The sequence below is a fragment of the Typopeltis vanoorti genome, chromosome 2 (genome assembly GCF_054136105.1).
Source record: "Typopeltis vanoorti isolate ZY-2024b chromosome 2, IOZ_Tvanoo_1.0, whole genome shotgun sequence".
NCBI lineage: Eukaryota > Metazoa > Arthropoda > Arachnida > Uropygi > Thelyphonidae > Typopeltis > Typopeltis vanoorti.
This window is the reverse complement of record NC_143550.1, coordinates 177635458-177658281: the sequence shown is the minus strand read 5'-3', so window position 1 is coordinate 177658281 and position 22824 is coordinate 177635458. Positions and strand designations below refer to the sequence as shown.

Genomic DNA, 22824 nt, shown 5'->3' with positions numbered 1-22824 from the left:
TTACATTCCATTCCCTTTTCCCATATAATTTTTCTTTATAAATGTTTTCTGGCTTGGTTGGCCAAGTAGTTACCATATTTGCTCTCCAGCCAAGAGGCTGCGAGTTTGAATCCTTCCAGGGGCATGGATATTTGCAATTGTTCTACTAACTCTTTGTGGAAAGAGCATCTGCAACCCTACCACCTCTTCTTGAAGAAGGCTTCACTCCCAAAAGCCAATGAGGTACAGGAATGGCTATACAGCATCAAAATGACATCACATGTGAATAACTAACTTATGAATGTTTAGTAGTTGATCCTTTATAGCCAATATAATCTGCATAAAAAATAAATAAATAAATCAGCTAACACTTTTTTTATTCTCGTATAGGGAGAGCAGCCTGCAGTGAAGAGATGGCTCAACAAGTGCTGCCATCTCGTGGTCCCTAACACAATACTTTTAATGTCTGAAATAGTGTGGGTGTCACAGTTGATTTTCTTGAATTTACGGGAAGAAAAACTAGAGTTTCCTGGAGAAAAAACCTGCTTGCCCACGTCAGAGATCAACTAACTCAGGAACCGGTCGAAAAAAAAGCTTAGAAGTTCCTCTAGTCTATGACTAGACTTGAACTTAAGTCTATATTCGAGCAGTCTAGTGCTGAGGAATGCAAACACCACTGAGCTCATGTAATCTGCATGTACACTGTCATTAATTTTATAAGGAGCTGACAATGTCCTTCAGATTCTTAATTACTTAGTTTTTTTTTTTTTTTTTAATTAAAGAATAAAAACAGCTGATATACTTACTTGGTCCCCATATCTTAAAGACAAACACATTGCCTTTAGTGCCTGGACTACCTGGGCTTTTGTAGCTGCAGGACTGCTTACAGCATCCATCCTACCTTCTAACAATTCCAAGAGATATGATACTAAATGACTATTTACAGCCTAGAAAAGAAAATTTTCTTTGACTGTACAGTGACTACAGTCCAAAATAAAAATAAAGAAACCTGATGCAGTTTTTTTAAAAAAATTATCAGCATTGAAAAATTAATCTGCAAACACAAACTTGAAACCTATCCATTATATAACTGACATTTTTTAAAAAAAACTATTTCCTATTCTTCTACAGCCAAATCTGACTATCTTCCTCAATTAGAGAAATGAAAGGTATTACAATAAACAAAATAATATGCATATAAATACACAAATGGAATATCAAACTCTACCCTGATTTCAATCATATAAAAAGATGTGATAAATGTAGAAAAGTTTTTCACTTAGTTAAAAATTAAATGAAGCTTGTCAAAAAATTATATTCTTATTTAATCCTTTATCTGAGTAAACAATGTTTGTGTATGAAGTACCTTTATGACTTTATGATAATCATAATGGGTGTGTGTGCGTGAGAAGAGACCTCAACTATGGAAACAGATTGGAGGGAGGAAAGGACACATAGGAAGAAGGCAATATAATTTATGCAATTATTAAGGAATAATTATCTGAGGCACCATATGATGGAATGTACCAAGGATTTCAGAGTGCTAGATCTTATATTAGAGGATTTTTATATAACCAAGATGCCCACATTGCTACCAACTGGTAAGAGTAATTATGTGTTCTTGACCTATGAGGTGGCTAATTGTGTGGAGTTTTCAGTTAAGAGAGAGTACATATGGAATGACATTACTAGTAAGTATGACAAACTCAAAAGATTGCTTGGAGAAGTATACCATGGTATGAGAAACTGCAAGGGTTGGATGTTGATAGTGCACGGTAGGTAGTAAAGGAGAAGGAGTGTTTGAGGAAAGTAATAGCATACTGCATATCTAAAGCCAGGAGGATAAAACAGGTGAAAGTTAAATGGATGAATAGCACTATTAAACAAGAGTTACAAACTTGTGGAGGTAATTCAAAGAGAAAAGTGACCAGCAGGTACATGAGCAGTACAAAGCACAAACCAGAAGAGTGACCAGTATGGTAAGAAATGCAAACTCAGAGCATGAGAGGAAATTAGCAGTGAGGGTCAAAGGTAATCTCAAAGAGCTATTTCAGTTTGTGGCAAGTAAAAGGAAGAATGATAATGGAAGAACGTTGATGAATGCCAGTGGAAGAGTAGCAAGGTAACTGAAGCACACAAAATAGTTGAATTACCCAGCGAGCACTTTGAAAGGGCATATCATCCAAGTGCTAATACTGCAGTAAAGGCAAGGGCTTATACAAAAGTAGAGAGAGATGAACTGGAAATGGATAGGATATTACAGAACCTTAATATGAATACAACTATGGGATTAGATGGTGTACAAGCTTGAGTATTACAAGAAAACATTAGAACATTGGGAGTGCCTTTCACTGCATTATTAAATTTAAATCTCAGTTCTAGATTGGACCCAAGGAGGTGAAGAAAGAGGGGTGAAAATAATTCCATTGTATAAAGGAGGCTCAAAGACTGAGGAAGCAAATTATTGAATGATCAGCATTTCAGCAGCAGTGGTCAAGGTAATGGAGAAGATGGTAAAGGGAAAAATCCAGGAATGGTAGGAATGGGATGTATGTGGGGAAAACATAGTTTTGTGAAGGGGGCCATGTGTCAGTAATGTGCGTTTTGCAGTGATTGTTAAGTTGGATAAAAGTAATGCTATAATAATGATAAGGGTGATACTGCATGGAATTCTGATAAATAAATTGCAGCAAATGGGGTTGGATATGAATTTTGTGAAGTGGATAAGAGGATGCTGATGGAGAGATATAAGACGGTAGTTTTCTCAGGATTAGAATCCAGAAAAAGGCTTATGACTAGCATGCTACAGGGCTCTGTATTTGGGCTACTACTATTTAATTCATGCATTAATGATATACAAAATGTTCTGAGAGGGCATATTCAGTTGATGGGAGTAATATAAAAAAATAAAAATATTTTATATATTATTATTATTTGACACCTCCAGGGAGTCCAAAGACTCATCGAGGTTGAGTGTGCCAACAGCATCGAACAATTGAACCCTCTCCAACTACTAACCACTCTCAAACTTGCTTAACTTTTTGTGTGAGCTCTGCTACTAATGGCTCACACAAAAAGTGTGAGCCATTAGTAGCAGAGTAGTTATGTCCCCTAGGTGGCGGATTGGGGGGAAACCCTGATTGCCATCCGTTGGATATCAGGGCAGCTCTGAATATATTGAATAAAGAGCCGTGGACCAGTGGTTTTGGAACTGGCGATCCCATGTGAAAATGTTGCCATTCACCAACCCACACTTGGCCAGCGTGGTGAATTTATGGCCTAACCTTCCAAGATGAATCCGACAGAAATAAAATGGCGCTCATTCCTCGGAGGTCAGATTGTTACCACCTATGGCAGCAGGCAGTTAAACAAAGGCAGAGGGTGTTAAGAATCCCTGGGTAACCAGATCATGCTGCCACTGGAAATACACCTCTGAACATTAAACTGTAGGACTCTGAGCATTGAAGCATGGCTAATTGAACTAACTGAAGAGCTAAAGCGACTGAAATGGAACATTCTTGGACTGTGCGAAGTTAGACGTAATGGTGAGATTCTTCAATTAAAAAATGGAGACATACTATATTATAGAGGCCAAGAAAAGGAAAGAATCAGTGGAGTTGGATTCTTAATCAACAAAAAACTGAAGAACAACACAACAGAATTTGACAGTGTATCCAATCGAATAGCAAGTATTATTGTTCAAATCTCAAAAAGATACACTCTTAAGATCATCCAAGTCTATGCACCAACTATAAGCCATACTGACAAAGAAATAAGCCTTCTATCATGATGTATCCTAACTCAACAATAAAGAAAAACATATTTCAGAATTGTAATGGGAGACTTTAATGCTAGAATTGGTATACAACACTCAGATGAAAGCTCAATGGGAAATTTTGGATATGGCATGAGAGATGACAGAGGAGCAAGGTTAATAGAATTTGCAAAAAAAGAAAACGTGTATATCGTGAATTCCTTTTTCAAGAAAAAAACAGAAAGTGGACATGGAAAAGTCCAAATGGAAAAACTAGTGAAACTGACTTTATCCTAAGCAATAAGAAAAACATATTTCAAAACTGCTTTGTTATAAACACCTTCAACATTAGAAGTGACCATCGTATGGTACGCAGTAAAATCCAAATAAACTACCAAAAAGAAAGAAGAAAATGTTTCAGAGATCAAAGCAAAACATGGATGTACACAAACTCAACATTAAAAAAGATATATTCCAACACGAACTAAACAACAGATTTAAACATCTTATTATAGATGACAATGCTGATCTATCACAAAGTAATAACATTATCACCAGTGGCAGCTTGTGGCTTGAAATCATGGGGGTGCTGCAACTTTCGAAATATACATACACACTGTAAGTACAGTGTATAAGTGTTTGGATAAAATATCAAAATTATGGTAAAAATTAAAAAAAAAAATTAAACATGAAAAAATATTGTTTATTATTGATAAAATTATACAGTTTAGTATAATTCAAAATTACTTAAAAATAAAATCCATTAATTTAATTGTAATTAAAGGAATAGATTAACAATTTCTGGACATTACAATGAAATCCTTTAATTGTAATGTCCAATTATTTAAAGAGACGGAGTAAATATGATAAGCACTATGAACACGCTACTACTAGCGCAAACTGCATATAAACAACAGTGGAACTGCATGATGGACAGTGCTGCATTAAGCTAATAGCTCGCATCTCACTATGACGAATATATGCTTGAGCGCATGGCAATATGACACTGTGATAAACACAGTGCTACTAGCGTCTTTCGCTCTCCTAAGTGCTACAAGATGGATTTTTATTATTTTTTATACAAAATAAGAGAATAGTATAGGATTGCTGATGATAAAATTAAATATTACAAGCAAATATAAATAAATTAATAAATATATTTATACATTGAGAAAAATTGGGGGTACTGCAGTTCTGCAGTGCCTATGCAGAAGCCGCCCCTGATTATTACCCAAAACCTTTTACAATGCTCACTTGAAATAGCTGAATCCTATTTCCTACAGATTAAAAAGGACAGAACAGATTCCTATGAATCTGTTCTGTCCTTATCATCACTTCTGGGTCTGGCTCCCACTGATGAGACCTCAATAAAGGTTGAAATCAGTCTGGGTAGTGACCCTTCTCATTATGCATAGCATTATACATGTCTGCAAGGAGATGTGCTTTGCATTATGAGATACTAAGGCAAGTGATGTGAAGTCATCAGCTTCTTTATACGAGTTGCCCCAGTCCTTAAAATAGTTCAGGTGCAAACTTGTTTGCTTACACTTGGATAAAGGATTAAACCAAGTATATAATTTCTTGGTATTTTTAATTTACAAAATCATTCCTGACAGAATGATTTAACTATATATTGTTTTACCACTTTCTGGATTATTTTCCTTTATTATTATTTATCAAATCATCTAATGCCTTTTATTCTCCTATATTGAGTAGGTGAGGCCTTTTAACCATATCTAGCTTTTGGAGACTGAGTGGGCAGTTCAATCTCCACCGGTAGACAATCAGAGATAGTGGGCCCAAGACAATCACTAATTATAAGTGATAACCAATAAAGAGACAGGTAAACAAGTGTCGCCATCTCTTGGTAACTAACCCTAACAAGATGTTTGTCTCAAATAATGTGGGTTCTACAGTCAATTTTCTTGAGTTTACAGTTCAAAAAACCTGAGTTTCTGGGAGGAAAAAAAACAGCTTGGTCATGTCAGAGATAGGCTAACTCAGGAACTGGTCGAGGAAAGATAAAAAAGCTCCTCCAATTGGTACCTAGACTTGAACTGAAGTCTATCTTCACATAGCCTAGCACAGAGGATGGAAGCACCACTTCCACTGAGCTACACAAGCCTTCTTTATTATTATTTATAATTATTTTTAATATCCTGTTATATGTGAACTGTTTGTAGCATTATCTGGGTATACAACTGTGCAAAATGTATACATTGCACACAAATCATCTTCTAGATGATGTATCTTCTCTTTTTGTCTTTCTGTTTGGTCTTTTCATCACTTGTCACGATGGATGGCACCTGCTCTTTGAGCTTTGCCACCAATGTAACAGTGCTACAGGGTTCTGTTCTATTACCTATGTTCTCTGTCTCTCTTATACCTAAATAATCCATTCACAATCACTACCAATCATATCCACAGCTTGTCAACAACACTGTTGGGCTTGTTAAAACAAGACCAACAGTTGCCCAACATTTCTTTTCAGTATAACTGTGCATGCATCAAACCTGTTTCACCTCTTTCACATTTAATCCATCTGCTTCTGGAACAGCCTTCAACATAGAGCATTTTTCAACAATTTCAATCTCCAGCTCTTTAAGAAAAATGTCAATAGATTTTTCTTCTTTCTCAATTGCATCTTGCACATGGCACTGGTGTTCTTGTATCTTTCTTGTGTGGGATAAATAGAAAACATAACAAGAGACTGTACTGCTCGTATCCAGTGGAAAAAGACAGGTCTTATATTAATGAGAGAAAGAGAGATCATGTATAGACATGTGTCAGCACTTTGGTATGAGTTTGTGCTATTTTTATCAGCATATTCAGTTGAAGTAGATAACCTATGTTGCCATATACATATATTAAATTTTCTTAAAATCATGTATCCTGTATATTCTATATATCTGGCCTGCACAACATACGGCCCAGGGGTCGCATGGGACCTGCAATGCTATTTATTTTGGCCAGTCTGCCAGATTGAATTATTTAATCATACAGGGGGAATATGAAATTAGATGATTTTTTCCTAGCGTTGAATTAAATTTTTACTAAGACTCTGCATGTTTATGTTCATGCGATTAATGTCACAATCATGTTTCTTTCAACTCGACAATAAATTGCATTTGGAGTTATTCCCACTGTCATATTTAATAACAAATTATTACAATCGCTTCGAGGTTTTGTTAGCGCTAGTGTCGCTGGGGGAAAATTCAAAGTTACATCTCCGTGATAACAATTTGATGTCTACAAACAAGAACAAATCTTATTACACACAGTTGCCGTGCCTTGACTGTGTAGCGGTTGGTTGTAGCTATACATTACATAACTGTTATCATAGCCTGCATTATTGTGAGTTTTTCATCATTAGTTTTTTGTAATTAATATTGTCAATCTCGACAAAATGAGCTTAAGTAAAAAGCATAAAATAGATTCGGAACATTGAGCATTTAACCCTAAGTGGACAAACAAATATGTTTTTTACGTTGTTTAAGGACAAAATAGCGTGCATTGTTTGCTGGGAATCTATCACTGTGCCGAAAGAGTACAATCTGAGACGTCATTTTGAATCGAAACATCCTAACCTTGGCAAGTTGGATGCAAGTGAAAAGTAAATAAAAGCAGCAAAGTTATTGCAAGTCCTTAGCGGTGAGCACAAGCCTCTAAAAAGTGACATCTGCAAATGAAGTTGCTACAAAGGCAAGCTTAGAAATATCACAAAAAATAGTTTGTGCTGGCAAATCATTTACTGAGGGAGAGTAGATAAAAAAAGTGTCTGATGATTGCTGTTTCCAAATTGAGGAGCTTGCTGGTTTGTGTTAAATGAAAGGAAGAACAACAGGAAAGGAGATCTCAGTAAATGTAAAGATGTGTGTAACCGAAAAACTATCCTTAAATTTCAAGAATTTAGTAGCAGTTTGCACTAAACTGCTACTAACATTTATTGAACAGTATGCAAGAAAACCATTGACAAAATTTCACTGCCTAATTCATCAGCAAGTGTTATGTTCGAAGGTTTTGCAGTTTGATCATGTGATTAAAGTAGTATTTGTTCTGGTCAACTATATTCGAGCTTGGGGTTTGAAACACAGAATGTTTCAGGCATTTCTAGAAGAAAATGATGCTGAGTACGGGGATCTACCATACCACACTGATGTACATTGGTTGAGCCGCGGTAAAGTTTTGTCATGCTTTATCGCTCTAAAAAATTAACTAGTTGAATTTTTGGAATCTCAACAAGATATGGAAAAATTCCCAGAAATAATGGATGAAGAATGGAATCAAGATTTATTTTTCTTGTGGGACATTTTGGGTCACTTGAATGACCTTAACTTACAGCTTCAAGGAAAAAATAAGTTTGTTTTTCAGTTAATGTCTCTTATAAAGGCATTCAAAATGAAATGAAGTTTGTTTGGAAATCAACTTGCTAAGAGGGATATGTCACATTTCTTAACTTATCGCTAGAACATTCCATCAGAATATCATTCCATGATGGGTGGAAAATTTAAGAAACACATATCACTTCTAAGTGAGGAGTTTCAGAAAAAATGCCATTGAGTGATGAAGATGAAGTCCACATAAAAGTGATTGATGATCCATTTCCTGTCGAAGCAGGAAATCTACCTGTTGAACTCCAGATGGAAGTTATTGATCTCCATTGTTCTGAAAACTATTGGGTCAAGCATTGGGAGAGTACTTTACAATAGCTTTATTCTATTCTGGATCAGGATAAATTTAAAAGTTTGTTGGATATGGCCTACCAGGTATTTTGTATGTTTGGGAGCACATATACTTGTGAACAAACATTTTCGGTCATGAACTTGAACAAAACCAAACAGCGTTCATCTTTAAGTGATATCAATTTAGAGGCCATATTAAGAATGGCCACTTCAAGCATGACACCAAACTTTGATAAAATAGTGGCAACAAACAAATGCAATGTGTCACATTGTGACATTCAGTCACTGATATTTCACTGAGAACAAGTGTGATATTCTCAGTGAAATTATTACTAAACTTTGTGTTTATGTTTAAGTGGTTTTTATTGAGAAATTTTGCAGGCTATATCTGTTTGTAAATAATTTTGATTATAATTTTAATTGTAACTCTCTAAAAAATTTAAATATGCATATTAATTAGTATTTACTGTAGACCTACTAACAAATTTACTTAAGTTTGGCTGCAGCAGACTAGTCTAAGATTCTAGGTCCGAAGTGATCTGGCCCTTGGTCAAGTGGTCCAAGTTGGTTTGGCCCTCAAAGACAATCAAGTTGTGCAGGCCTGCTATATATAATCCTCTATATTCTATAGCTGGGGCACTATAACTGGACTTGTAGTAAAGGTTGTATCATTCTGACTGTATAAAGTCAAGATTGACTGTTACGCTTCATATAAAATGAGTGTTTGATATTAAAATTTTACATATTGTTTTGTTTTCTTAACTAAATATGCAACTGCCTGCATAATATATAAGTTAGTGTTCTGAAGCACAGTCAGATGGTTAGCATAATATGGATCATCTTGGTTAGAAAGAACTGGAATTTAATTCTTGTCAATAATGCAAGGAACATTTCTGAGGTAAAAAGACTTTTATTTTATTTTATTTTTTTTAAAAAGAAACGTAACTCAAGTTTTTCATTTTACTAGGCAAATTGTAAAGTTGGTAATAGGCAATGGGATGTATAATAAACACACATTAAGTGGGCTAAATAAGTTAGAGGAAATGGCTCATCTCAGGATTTGCCTACGTAAGACCTGTATTTAGCATCTTATAATATTCAAAAACCTGATCTAGAAACAGATAGGAAAAATCTAGAACTTTGATAAAGGTATCATAAAGCTTATGTATGGTATCCAGATGCAGATCTAGGTACTGATCTAAGGTATACATTTGAATCCTTTGGATCATTATCTTGCATATCTTGATGTATGATATTCTATGAGGAATATATTGGAAAACAATTACATAAGTTGGAGCAAATAAGAATGGATATGAGACTGGTGGCATGGATAGGTGGCTGATAGTCAGACATTAGAGGGTGGTGTACAGTAGAATGGAATTAAGGCAAATGAGGGTGACAAGAGGAGTGCCCCAGGACTCTTTATATTTATATGTTAATTATATGGCAGAAGATCTGAAGGGAGATATTCAATTATTTGCCAATGATGCAAAACTAGGAGGGGAAATAGTTGATAAAGGTGATTTAGATATCTTACAGGATGATTTAAATAAATTGGCAGTGTGGGCAAAGGACAATGGTCATGAGTTCATTGCTGTAAAATGTAAGTTAATGCACTTTGGGATGAAAAGATTACACACTTTGTATCATACTGATAATATTAGTTTACAGGAAATTGATGAGGCTAGGGATCTTGATGTAATGGCAGATAGAGAATTGAAGTTCAGAGGACATATTGCAAGAGTTGGCAAAATAGCTCAGAGGATTACTTGGATGCTGAAGAGCACATTGAGGAATTTGATGCAGTCTAGCGATTTGGGTATATGGTGGACAGGGAGTTGAAGTTCAGAGTACATGCTGAAAAAAAGGGTCTAACTGAATGATTACTGACAATGAAAATTATATTGACAAGCAGAGATAACATTATACATATCTGCAAGGAGATGTGTTTTGCATTATGGGAGATACTGAGATAGGAGTGCTGTTAGCTTGCTCCACCTTTGCAACGAGTTGCCTGGTGTTGTATCACCTTATCCCAGTCCTGAAGATATTTTCAGGCACAAACTTTGTTTGCTCACATTTGGATAAAGGATTAAACTAAATTTGCTATGGCTATATCATGACTACTGTGCATAGGTCTAATCATCTCGATTTCTTGGAGATGAGAGAGTGGTAGGAGGATCCAGGAGCAAATGACCAAAATATTAGCTTTTCTCAACCCTTCTAAGCCCAAGGACCAGTAGAATGCCTAAAACAATGCTGCAGACCACTAAGTTACAGAGGCGTAGCTTGGGGGGGGGTCCGCCCCCTGTTGGCACCTTTTTTGGTGTTTACGAAATCTTGCCTTACTGGCTATAAAACAACAACTGAGTGATGAAATAAACTTCAACAATGTGATCGATGATTTTGCTAACAGAAAAGCAAGAAAAATAATATTTTAGAATGTTGGAATTAAAGTTTTACTTCAAAAATAAACATAGTGTTTTTAATTTATTTCGCTATACGTCGTTTTCACTTTTTGTGATTTTTTTAAAAAAAACCTATATAGGAATTACCAACATTTTGGAAAAACTGTGCCATTTATAACATAATAAATCTAAAAGCATGTTTTGAAAGATATGGCAACATAATTAATTAAATTGGAAGTAAACGATTAAAAGTGTATCATCATTGAACAAAGTTTTAATTTTTATTAAACAAATAAATAAGATGATATAATTATGTTACTACTTACTTTTAATGAGATGGTTGAGCTTCTCGGCCCTTGCAGAGTTGCTGGATATCTGGCTCAATATTGGTCAACTTCAGTCGAAGATCGGTATACGCACTAAGACGATTTCTGTATTTTGTTTTTATTTGAAGGAGCGATGAAAATCCTTTCTCACAAAGATAGGTTGTAGAAAACTGCAGGACGATTTTCAATGCTTCTTCAGATAATTCCAGAAATTCACTTCTCACTGAAGACGAGATCCAAAATCGAGCAAAACTAAGATCATGGAATTGCAATTTAAGCCCATTGTGACTTGAAAGCTCAATTAACTATTACTTTTTCGGTAATGAAAGGTTGTTCTCGTGACTGCAAGCCTGAAATGGATCGCAAACCCACAGAAATTTCTTATAAAAGTTATTTGGAAAATATGTTTCAAAATTCAGTTTCAGATTTTTAAGGTGGTCACAAACCCTTTCCACAAACTCAGAATGAACAAAAATATTATTTTCCACTAAAAAGGATTCCAATGTTGGAAAAGACACAAATTATCTGTCTTTTACATAATTAATCAATAAAACCAGTTTTTCTCGAATGCCTTTATTTTGTTGTAGGCATCAAGAATAGTTTAAAAATTTCCCTGAAGGGAGATATTTAGTTCATTTAATTTCGAAAAAATGTCTGAAAGATAGGATAGTGTTGATAGCCATGCTTCGTCAACAAGGAGATGCAAAATCAGACTTATTATATAATATCTGGTTCAACACTTGCATGTATACCAGAAAATCAATTACTTACCTGATAGGCAAGATCTTCATTATTGATTTTAAACATATTGTTAAGGGCTTCACAAGCAACTCCTATCAAATCTTTTCTCTGTTGCATTGCTTTCATTATTGGCCGGATACAGTCAACTTGTGACATAGATTTGATGCATGCCTGAAAAAAAAAGAAAAAAAAGAAAGAAGTTCATTGACAAGGTGCATTAATAACAACAATGATAATTATAATTACTATTAAAATCTGACTTCCATGGAGTCAGAGACTTATGAGGTACACACAAAGCTCGCCTAATTGCACCATAAACTTATTCAAGGATATCCTCGTCATCATGAAAACACAGTGACCAAATCTGTGTACAATAATCCATAGGAGGCCTTATACAGTGGAATAATAACCTGTTTCTGCATGTCAAAGTCCTCCACATCCTTGCTATTATTCAATGTGACAGCTTCACAACTTGTGCAATGTGGCCCGTGAATTTCAGGTCCTTGTTCACCATGACTCCCAGATCTCTCATCTCCTTTACCTCCTTTAAAGTTTCCTCACAATGTGCATACTTCGCATTCCATCATTACTAAATTTCAAAACTTTACACTTCGCAACGATGAACTGATAGTTCCACTTACCTGCCCATTCATACAATCTATTCAAGTCCTCCTCTAAGGCCATGACATCTGCAATGCTCTCCCCAATTTTGCATCATCAGCAAAACAGTTGTATGTCACCAGTTAAACCCATCACAATAGCATTAATATACAAATTGAACAACAATGGCTCCAATACAAACCCCTGCAACACACTACTAATGACTTTCCTCTTTTGGGATACTGCACCCCCTATATCAACTTTCTGATATCTATCTGACAGCCAGTCCTGTCCTATCCTTCTTGTCTGTCCGTCCGACAGCCAGTCACTGATCCAAATCACTAGTCTTATACAATCCCACCCATTTCAATTTATTTAACAGCTTGTCAAGTGGCAGTTTATCAATAGCTTTTACAAAATCTAAGTATACCACTGTGTGTGTGTGCACGCGCATGTGTGTTTGCACACGTGCATCTCCCTTGTCCAATACATTTGTCATCTTGTTACAGCACATAAGTAAGCTGGTAAAAGCATCTCCTTTCTAAATTAAATATGTCAAGAAATTATATTTGGAAAATTAATTTACTGCATTACAATACTTACCCCCAGCTTAATAATGATCCTACCAAAAAGTTAGCTCAAAAAGCTCAATAAGTTACTGGATGAAATAGATGAAGAAACCATCAAAAGACTCAAAACATATACCATGCAAGACCGCCTAGAATATATGGTTCACCAAAATCACATAAAAGTAACTGTTCACTCAGACCTATTGTGGATTCTATAGGCAGTCCCACATATAAAATATCAAGATTCCTGTCTAATCCTCTCCATCCCATCACTGGCCACTCAACCCCTTCAATAAAAAATTCCATAGAATTTCATAGAAGGATAAAAGACATTAAACTAGCAGATACAAACATGTTAGTAAGCTTTAACACTGTCTCTCTCTCTTCACTAATATCTCTCACAATGAAACAATAGAATTGTTAACCCAAAAATTTCCACTGGACATAATGGCATTGTGCAAATTTAAAATCACATCAGGTTACTTCACATGGAAAGATAAAATATATAACAGGAAGGAATAGCAGTGGGCTCACCCATATCACCTAACTTAGCCAACTTTTTTCTTGAACACCTAGAAGATAGAATTTTCACTCTTGACCCAAACCAACAATGTGGCTACACTACGTCAATAACATCTTCGCAGTTTGGAGTTGCACAGAACCTGAACTCGACTCATTTCTACAAAAAAATCAACACCCTGCATCCTCGTATCAAGTTCACACTAGAAAAGGAATCATCAACAGGTATATCCATAATACGTCAGCTCACCATCCATCTCAAAAATATGGCATCATAAAATCTTTAGTATCTAGAACACACAAAATTTGTTCTTCTGAAGAATCAATAAAACAAGAATTGGAAATTATCAAAGAAACAGCCTTAATAAATGGGTACAATCCTATAACAACCGAAAAAATAATCAACCATTCTCCTACAAATCAACTCTGACAACAAGAGGCCCACAAGACCCCATTCCATATATTAAAGGCATCTCTGAATGTGTGGCAAAAATTATGAAAAAATATCAACTCATTGCTACCTACAAACCTATTAACCAAATTCACAACTTGCTATCTTCTCCACACCAATGCTACCCAGCATATACCAATTACCATGTTCATGTAACTGTGTATGGACAAACAAGAAGATCTATAAATAAATGTATCTCTGAACATCTTTGATGACCACATCTGCCTTATCAAACCTCACAAATCTGGCCTTGCACAACATGAAATCAAAAATGCTAACCACAAGATCCAATGGCAAAACACCAAGTTACTACATAGATTCACATATACACATGAATGGTTATATAAAGAAAGTGCTGAAGCCTTACTTCATAGATCTAATCTTTAGAAAATTTTTTACCTTGGGTAAAAAAAAAAAACCTAGCTTATAAAATTGCTTGGTATCTTTAAGACCTAATCTTAATCAAAATGACTCACTATTCCAAAAGTTGGGAAATTGTTATCCTCAATTGTATTCGATAATTTATCTGCTATATTTTTATTTTAATTTAAGTAGTTTTAATTTCAGCCCAATAGTTTTTTATCCATGAACACATGACTGTATACATAGAGGGATTCCAATTTAAACATGCACATTACTATTTTTTATATATTTTGCTCCAATTTTAAATTAAGCAATACTGTTGAGTATATTCTCTCATAACACTGTCATCCTACAAATGTAATATCAGAATAATATGTTTCAAATGTCTGCTAATCAATCAGAAAGATGGAAAAACAAAACAAGGAATTTCTGCCTGTAAAATATTCAGTTATTGCACAAGGCACTTTAGTGTGCTGCCTGCTGGGCATGTTCTTTTGATTTGTTTCCCAGTGCAGCGGCGGCGGCGGCAGACAGTAATCTCTGTTGGCTTACAGTTTATTACTGGGCAGAAAGGAATATTAGAAAGTATACCCAGAATCTACCAGCCACGGCTAATAAAAAAAAAAACCTCAATGCAAATGCTATGTATGCAAAAAAAACAATATCAGAAGGGAGACAACAATCTGGTGCCCTGAATGTAAAACTGCTTTGTGTGTTTACCCTTGCTTTAGGGTATTCCATACTGTTCAAGATTTTTAAATTCTGAACAGTATGAAAATCTTGGCCACATCATGAGAAATGGTAAATATCAGCTTCTACAAACCATTTTGGTAGGAAGAATTGATGGCAAAGGAGCTAGAAGAAAAAAAAATAATATCTTGGTTTGACAACATCAAGATGTTGACAGGAAAGAGCAGCATACAAATGCTCATATCAATGCAAGAAAGTAGTTTGTTTGCCAAGATGGTTGCTGACCTTTGATAGAAGTTGGCACCATAAGAAGAAGAAGAAGATGCAAGTGTGCCATGATGGATTAAGGAAGATCAGATTCGATATAAAATCAATCCTTTTTTTTTTATTACACTGTAGAGGATCCTTCATTTCAACTGATGCTTTGAAAGCTCTTCAGTAAAAGCGGTAATCAATGTAGAGTATTTAAGTTTGTTGCCATTCTACTAGATGATTTGTATCCATTGTACATGCTGTTATCCCTGATTTGTGCTTTTTCTCATTCTCAACATCCTTGAAGTGTTCCGATTGGCATACCTCACCAAATCTACCAGTTTGTCCAATGTAGGGTGGACTGCAACTGATCCTGTATACACCTGATTTTTTTTTAAAATCAGGTGTATACAGGAGCAGGGGAGGTTTTGTTTATTGAGTAGAAAGCAACTTCTAGGTTTTTGCAGAAAGGCAATCTGGGCTATTTTATCAGTGGCTAACTGTATACATATATGGAAGAATCACTGCTCCTTTATATTTTTGATTTATCTGTTCTTCTGTGTGTTTTGGAGGTTGAGATAGAATTTTTTTGACTAATGTTCTGTTGTGGCATTTTTAGAAAGAACAGAATGCATGCTTTCTATTGTTTAAATGTTTTCAAATATTTTTAACTACAAATGTTAACCATTATTACTTTCATTCTAGTTTTTTTAATTTATTTGTGCTATTTCCTGATGATGAAGTGAAACAAAGTTTTTCAGAAAACTAGTTGAATTAAAACATAGTTTCTATTTGACATCTTTGTGCGTGTGTTGTTTAACACTGGAAATAATTAATTCTAATATCTACTTTCTCTTTTTCTCTTAAATAATTAATTAGAATTAATTATTTAACACTGGAAATAATTAATTCTAATATCTACTTTCTCGGGGTGCTTAAGGGTCAAAGCTGTATAACTGAGAGGAGACCTCCACATAGCCTTTAAAGGAATGCGGAGAACCGACCAGGGCTTCTGACCTAATGTCCAATCCTCACCTTCTCGTGGTGCACCCTGTTGGGTATCTACTTTGATACTGAACGAACGAGGATGGGCTGGCAATTTGGGATTTAGCCGACCAAATTGTATTCTTATTGGTTAAACCAAAATAAAAAATGATGGTACAACATGACAAAATTTCATGCCGGCTGGGGCGTCGCCCGGTTAAACAAGGCCCCCGTTGTTTTTGCCAGGGAACCAGGGCGAACAGCGAAAAGTCAGCTACTGGAACAAATCTGAAAACAAACCCCAACTCAACATCACCAGAGTTAAAGATCGGTACTATCAACGTAAGAAGCCTGAATGGCAAAGAAATGGAGCTAGCTGAGGAATTAGATAAGTACCAGATCGACATAATAGGGGTGACTGAAACAAAAAAGACCAAAACTGGTGAGATCTTTCTGAGCAATAAATACAAAATGTTATATTCAGGCAATAACAATCAAGGAAAAGAAGGAGTAGCCATAGTATTCAACACAAAATACGAGGCTAATCTTCTTGAATGGCAGTCAGTCTCAAGTAGAGTAATGTGGGCAAATATGAGAATGGGGAACTGGACAATGAGACTTATTTGTGCCTATGGTCCCACAGAAGGTTCTACTAAGGTAGAAGTGGAGGAATTTTTTGAGGCTTTAGAAAAAGCAACTGACACAATGAAAAAGGAAAAGTTGGTCCTTGTTGGGGATCTAAATAGTAGAGTAGGAAATGATTGTGAGACATACAAAAATATTTTGGGAAAATTTGGAGAAAAGAGCAAAGCTAATAATAATGGCAAATATCTGTTGGATTTCTGCTCAGGACATGGACTGGTTATTACTAACACCATGTTCCAACATAAAAATGTGCACAAATTCACATGGAGAGAAGAGGCTAGGAATAAGAAAAGTCTCATTGACTATGTTATTGTTCATAGTGATGTTTTCTCCCTGGTGCAGGACACCAGAGTGCACAGAGGATTTGAAATTGGAAGTGATCACTATTTAGTCTTGAGCAGGATAAAATTGAATTTCATATTGAAAAGAATAACATGTAAGAAAGTTTTAAAGCGAATAAAAGTTGAGCAGCTCTCAGATGTAAACTATAGACTAAAATACAGAAATATTATTGAAAAGAAAATGAAAGAGTTTGAGAACAGGAATCAAACCTTGGAGATTCAGTGGCAAACTCTGAAGGAAACATTGATTGATTCTGCCAGAGAGGCATGTGGTGAGGTTGTGTGCAAAGATAAAAAAATCAGAACTCCCTGGTGGACACAGGAAGTTAAAGAGGCAGTGAAGGAAAAGAAGAAAGCATATCAAAAGTTCCTGGCAAATAAGTCAGCTTTTACTCTTACAGAATACAGAGACAAATGTAAGAAATCTAAACAATGTGTAAAACTAGCTAAACAAAAGTCATGGGAGGACTTTGGCAAGAATATAGAAAATAAATATCAAGAAGGTGGCAAAATATTCTGGAGGTTGTTGAAGAAGCTTAGGAATGGAGGAAAGAGTGCTGTAAAAGGAATTAGAGATGATAAAGGTGAAATGAAAACAGGAGAAAAAGATATCCTTGAAGTATGGAGTAATTACTTTGAAAAACTGTTAAATGAAACAAGCAGTGATGACAGCACAGTGATAAAAAACACTGACCAGGCATGCAGTCAGGAATACATATCCATACTTGAAGTAGAAAAAGCCATCAAAGGCTTGAAATGTGGAAAGGCAGCAGGAGTAGATGATATTCGACCAGAAATGCTGAAGTATGGTGGTATAAGAGTCTTACAGTGGCTGCACTGCATAGTTCAGAAAGCCTGGACAGAGGGACGAATTCCCGATGATTGGAGTAGAGCTCTCATAGTACCCATATATAAAAAGGGAAATAAAACTGAATGTGAGAATTACAGAGGTATTTCCCTACTGAGTGTTCCTGGCAAGATCTATGCAAGTATACTTGAGAAACGGTTGAGAAGAATTGTGGAAGAAAAACTTGGTGAAGAACAAGCTGGATTCAGGCCAAATAGAGGCTGTCAGGATCAGATCTTCACTTTACGACAAATAGTCGAGAAAGCATGGGAATATAACAAAGATCTGTATTTAAGTTTTGTCGATTTGGAAAAGGCATATGACAAGGTGCCAAGAGAGAAGCTATTCAATACGCTGCAGTTATATGGTGTCAATGGGGCATTATATCAAGCAATACTTAGTCTTTATTTGAGTTGTGAGTCAGCAGTTAGAATTGAAGGAAGTACAGGAAGATGGTTTAATGTTAAATCTGGTGTGAGACAAGGATGTACATTATCCCCTCTGTTATTCATTATCTATATGGATCACATTATGAAGGAAAGTGGTATTAAACATGATATTGGAATTGGAGATGTTAATGTCAGCTCTTTGCTTTATGCAGATGATGTTATACTTCTAAATAAATCTGCTACAAGTCTGCAAGATTCTCTGACTAAATTGAATAGCTGTTGTAATAGATATGGTATGAAGGTCAGCAATAAAAAGACAAAGACAATGAAAATAGGCAGAATCATTGAAAATGTCAACTGTGTTGTGAATGGAAAACCTGTGGAACAAGTAAAACATTTCAGCTACTTAGGCACAATTTTTACTGAAGATGGTAAACTAAATATAGAAATAGACAACAGAATCAGCAAAGCTGGTATCATGGGAAGTCAATTGAATAAATTCATATGGAATAAGAAAGAAATTAGTCGGAACACTAAATTAGCAGTATACAAGACTGTGTTCAAACCAATTTTAACTTATGGATCTGAGAGCTGGGTCAGAAGTAAAACACTTGACCAAAGACTAGAGACCGCAGATATGAGAGTCCTGAGAAAGATTAGAGGCGTGAACAGATGGCATCAATGGCAATATCATATTAAAAATGAGGATATTAGGAAAGAACTTGACATTGTCAGCATCCAGGAATGCGTTAGCAGAGCTAATCTCAGATGGTATGGTCACTTAAATAGAATGGGAGAGGAAAGATTAGCAAAACAAGTGTTCTCTGCCAGGTTGGCAGGAAAACGACCCAGAGGAAGACCAAGATATAGGTGGATTGATACGGTACAAAGTGCCTTAGACGATAGAAATATAAGATCTGATAATGTTGGAGTCTTGACAAGTAACAGACTGATTTGGAGAAAAATTGTAGATAGGAAGTTAGTAATGATGTAATTTTTTCATGTAGTACTGTCATATCCTGTACACCCCTTGAGGGTACATGGCAGGAATTTGATGATGATGATGATGATGATCTACTTTCTCCACAGAATCTTACATAAAGAGATCAGAGTACATAGAGAATTTGTACAAGAAAGATAATAATAATAAGATAAGAGAATTTTAACATGTTCGCTGCCAACTATGAGTATACTCGTAGTTGGTATATGAGCCTCACAAGCCAACTACGAATATGCTCTTATGTCGATTACCGACTTCCTATACCAAGCACAAGTTAACCATTAGTATAAGTACCTTAATTTGGACCCTTCACTTCAGAGAGCACATCTGGGGGCTTGGTAGAAGGGAAATAATTTCAGCTAAAATATAGTATATTATATATATGCCTCGGAAGCCAACTACGAATATACTCGTATGTCAATTACCGACCTCCTATGCCAAGCACAAGTTAACCCGTAATTTGTAAATCAAATTAAAACTAATAAAATTAATAAAAATAATAAAATAAAATCAATAAAATAAAAACAAATTTATTCAAATTATGAATGATACACTTTAAAACAATTTTCCATACACAATGGTGGTTTTTCCTGGCAAACAGGACAATAATAACATGTTTCGCATCGTTGTTTGTTTCGTGTACATACTCGGCAGCATCGTTGTTTGTTTCGTGTACATACTCGGCATGGCTTTGTCGGGTGATTATTTTTTTCTGTAGGTGTAAAATTTCCAAATAATGAAGATCCTGAATCCTGCTGATATTCTGTGATGCTGTAAGCTCATCCATTCCAACAAAATCCGAGATAAATTGATCTGTAAATTTTAACGCAGTCATTGCATTTCCAGTAATTATATTATAAAATTCATGCGCATTTTGAATGTATATATCAAAAATGAGTACTGCCAATTTCTTTGGCCATCTAATTGTCTTTCGTAAGGCGGAATAGTAAGAAAGCATTTGATCAGAAAGATCGATGCCTGACATACCCAAATTATAGTCCCTAATGATATTTGGTTTTAATTGAATTTTACCATTCCAATTTTTTGCTTCAACCATTTCAAATTTGTGCATATTTGAAATGGAAAGAACTTCCCTCTTATCCTTCCATTTGCGATGATGAATTCATTAAATTCATCATCGCTCATATCAGTGTAAGCTTCTAATTCTTTATCAGTAAGTTTTCTTTTACTGGTCATGGCGAAACTGAAGATTTTTAGAGACTAGATGCAATAAACACAGCTGTCAGCGCATGTAATATATAGGTGGGGTGATAACAAGATTACTCGTAGTTGGCATATGAAACAAAATTCTGTCTGATAAGCCGGCTACAAGATTACTCGTAGTGACCTTGAAGACGCGGGTGATACAAGATTACTCATAGTTGGTATGAAACAAAATTCTGTCTGATAAGCCAGCCACGAGATTACTCATAGTGACCTTGAAGACGCGAAAGCACTTGGCGTGCAGGAACAAATTATGGCCGAGGAGTGTGGCAGCGAGCGTGTTAAAGGAGAGAATTTGTTGAGGAACCATTGATAATGAAAAGTGAGGTGATATCAGCAATGGAACAGCTTCCAGAAGGAAAAGCTCCCAGAACTAATGGTGTGTCAGTGGAATTACTGAAAGCAGCTGGGGATGAAGTAGTGAATATATTGACTGAAATTTCTCAACAGGTTTTGAAGAAAATATACTGGCTTAGAGATTGGAAAACATCAGTATTCATCCTAATTACAAAAAAATCAAATGCCAGAGATTGTGATAATTATAGAACCATCGCTTTAATTTCACATGCAAGTCAAGTTATGCTGAAAATGATCCAACAAAGGTTGGAGCCATATATGAATAGAGAAATGCCACAAGAACAGATAGCCTTTAGGAGAGGTAGAGGAACTAGAGACCAAATAGCAAACATGAGATGGATTATGGAAAGAGCAAGAGAATTTCAGAAGGAAGTATTAATTTGTATATTTAACCTCATGTATATTTAAGAGAAACAACTATGTATCCTTTGAAACAAAAAGGGAGAAATGATATCCAAAAAGGATGATAAAATACAAGAATGGATGAAACACGTAGAAGAACTCATTACTGATAACAGACAAAACCCAGAAAATACTTACAAGTAGATGGAAGTCCATGCTATTCAAGATCAGAGGTAGAATGTGTGCTGAACTCAGCTAAAAATGGTCCTTATACCCTTATGCCCTAATAGAATACCAGCAGAATAGTAAAGTTATTAGAAGGCGACAACATCACTATATTACTAAAGTTATTTAATAATATCCTATGATACAGGCATAATCCCTAAAGACTGGTTACAGTCGACCATCATTATGCTACCTAAAAAAGCAAATGTGAAAACTTGTAATGACTATAGAATAATTAGTCTAATGAGTCATGTTCTTAAAATGTTTCTGAAAATAATTCAAAACAGAATATACAGAAAATGTGAAGACACCATCAGTGATACCCAATTTGGCTTTAGAAATGGTTTGGGAATGAGAGAGGCTCTTTTCTGTCTCAAATCTTATTCCAAAAATGTAGTGACCAAAATGAGGAAGTATTCATTTGCTTCATTGACTTTGGGAAAGCATTTGACAAAGTCAAACATACTAAAATAACTGAATTATTAAAAAAAATTGCATTAGATGGTAAAGACATCGGAATCATTGAAAACTCATATTGGAACCAAAAAGGCATCTGTTCACATTATTACAGACTCCATTAACATCAAACGAGGAGTAAGAAAAGATGTGTGCTGTTGCCTCTTCTTTTTAACATATACTCAGAAGCCATATTTAAAAAAACCTTAAAAGGAAGAGAGGAAAGGATTAATGTAAATTATTACTGTGTCATCAGCATATCAGTAATATCTGATATGCTGATGACACAGCTCTCCTGGCTGACAACATTCAGGATCTTCAAAATTTTCTGGAAATATTGTGAACAAAGACAGTGAAAAAATGAGATTAAGAATAAATATCACCAAAACTAAATTCATGGTCATAAGCAAGAAACCAATTCTTAATTCAACACTTTCTTCAAATGGGAAACAAATAGAAAGAGCGACAAAATTTAAACATCTGGGATGCTGGTTAAATGAAGAATGCAATCCAGAAATGGAAATAAAAGTTAGAATTGAAATAGCAAGAAAAACTTTTCTCCTGATGAAATCAACACTGTGTAACCACAATTTAAATTTAGAGCTTAGAGTATGCATGGCTAAATACTATGTTTGGTCTGTGCTGCTGTATGGTGGAAACTTGGACATCGAAGACAACAT

General features: G+C 35.3%; 1 protein-coding gene across 1 annotated transcript in view; it reads right to left on the bottom strand.

The window, feature by feature from the left end:
• The window catches only part of Rme-8 (receptor mediated endocytosis 8), a 1025705-nt gene that overhangs the window by 22124 nt on the left and 980757 nt on the right, over window positions 1-22824 (bottom strand). Inside the window, exons 50-51 of the mRNA XM_090414028.1 lie at window positions 11921-12061; window positions 786-926 (exon numbers count right to left, since the gene is read on the bottom strand). Of these exons, the coding sequence (XP_090270154.1) occupies window positions 786-926; window positions 11921-12061 (282 nt within the window). The remainder of the gene's footprint in view (window positions 1-785; window positions 927-11920; window positions 12062-22824) is intronic.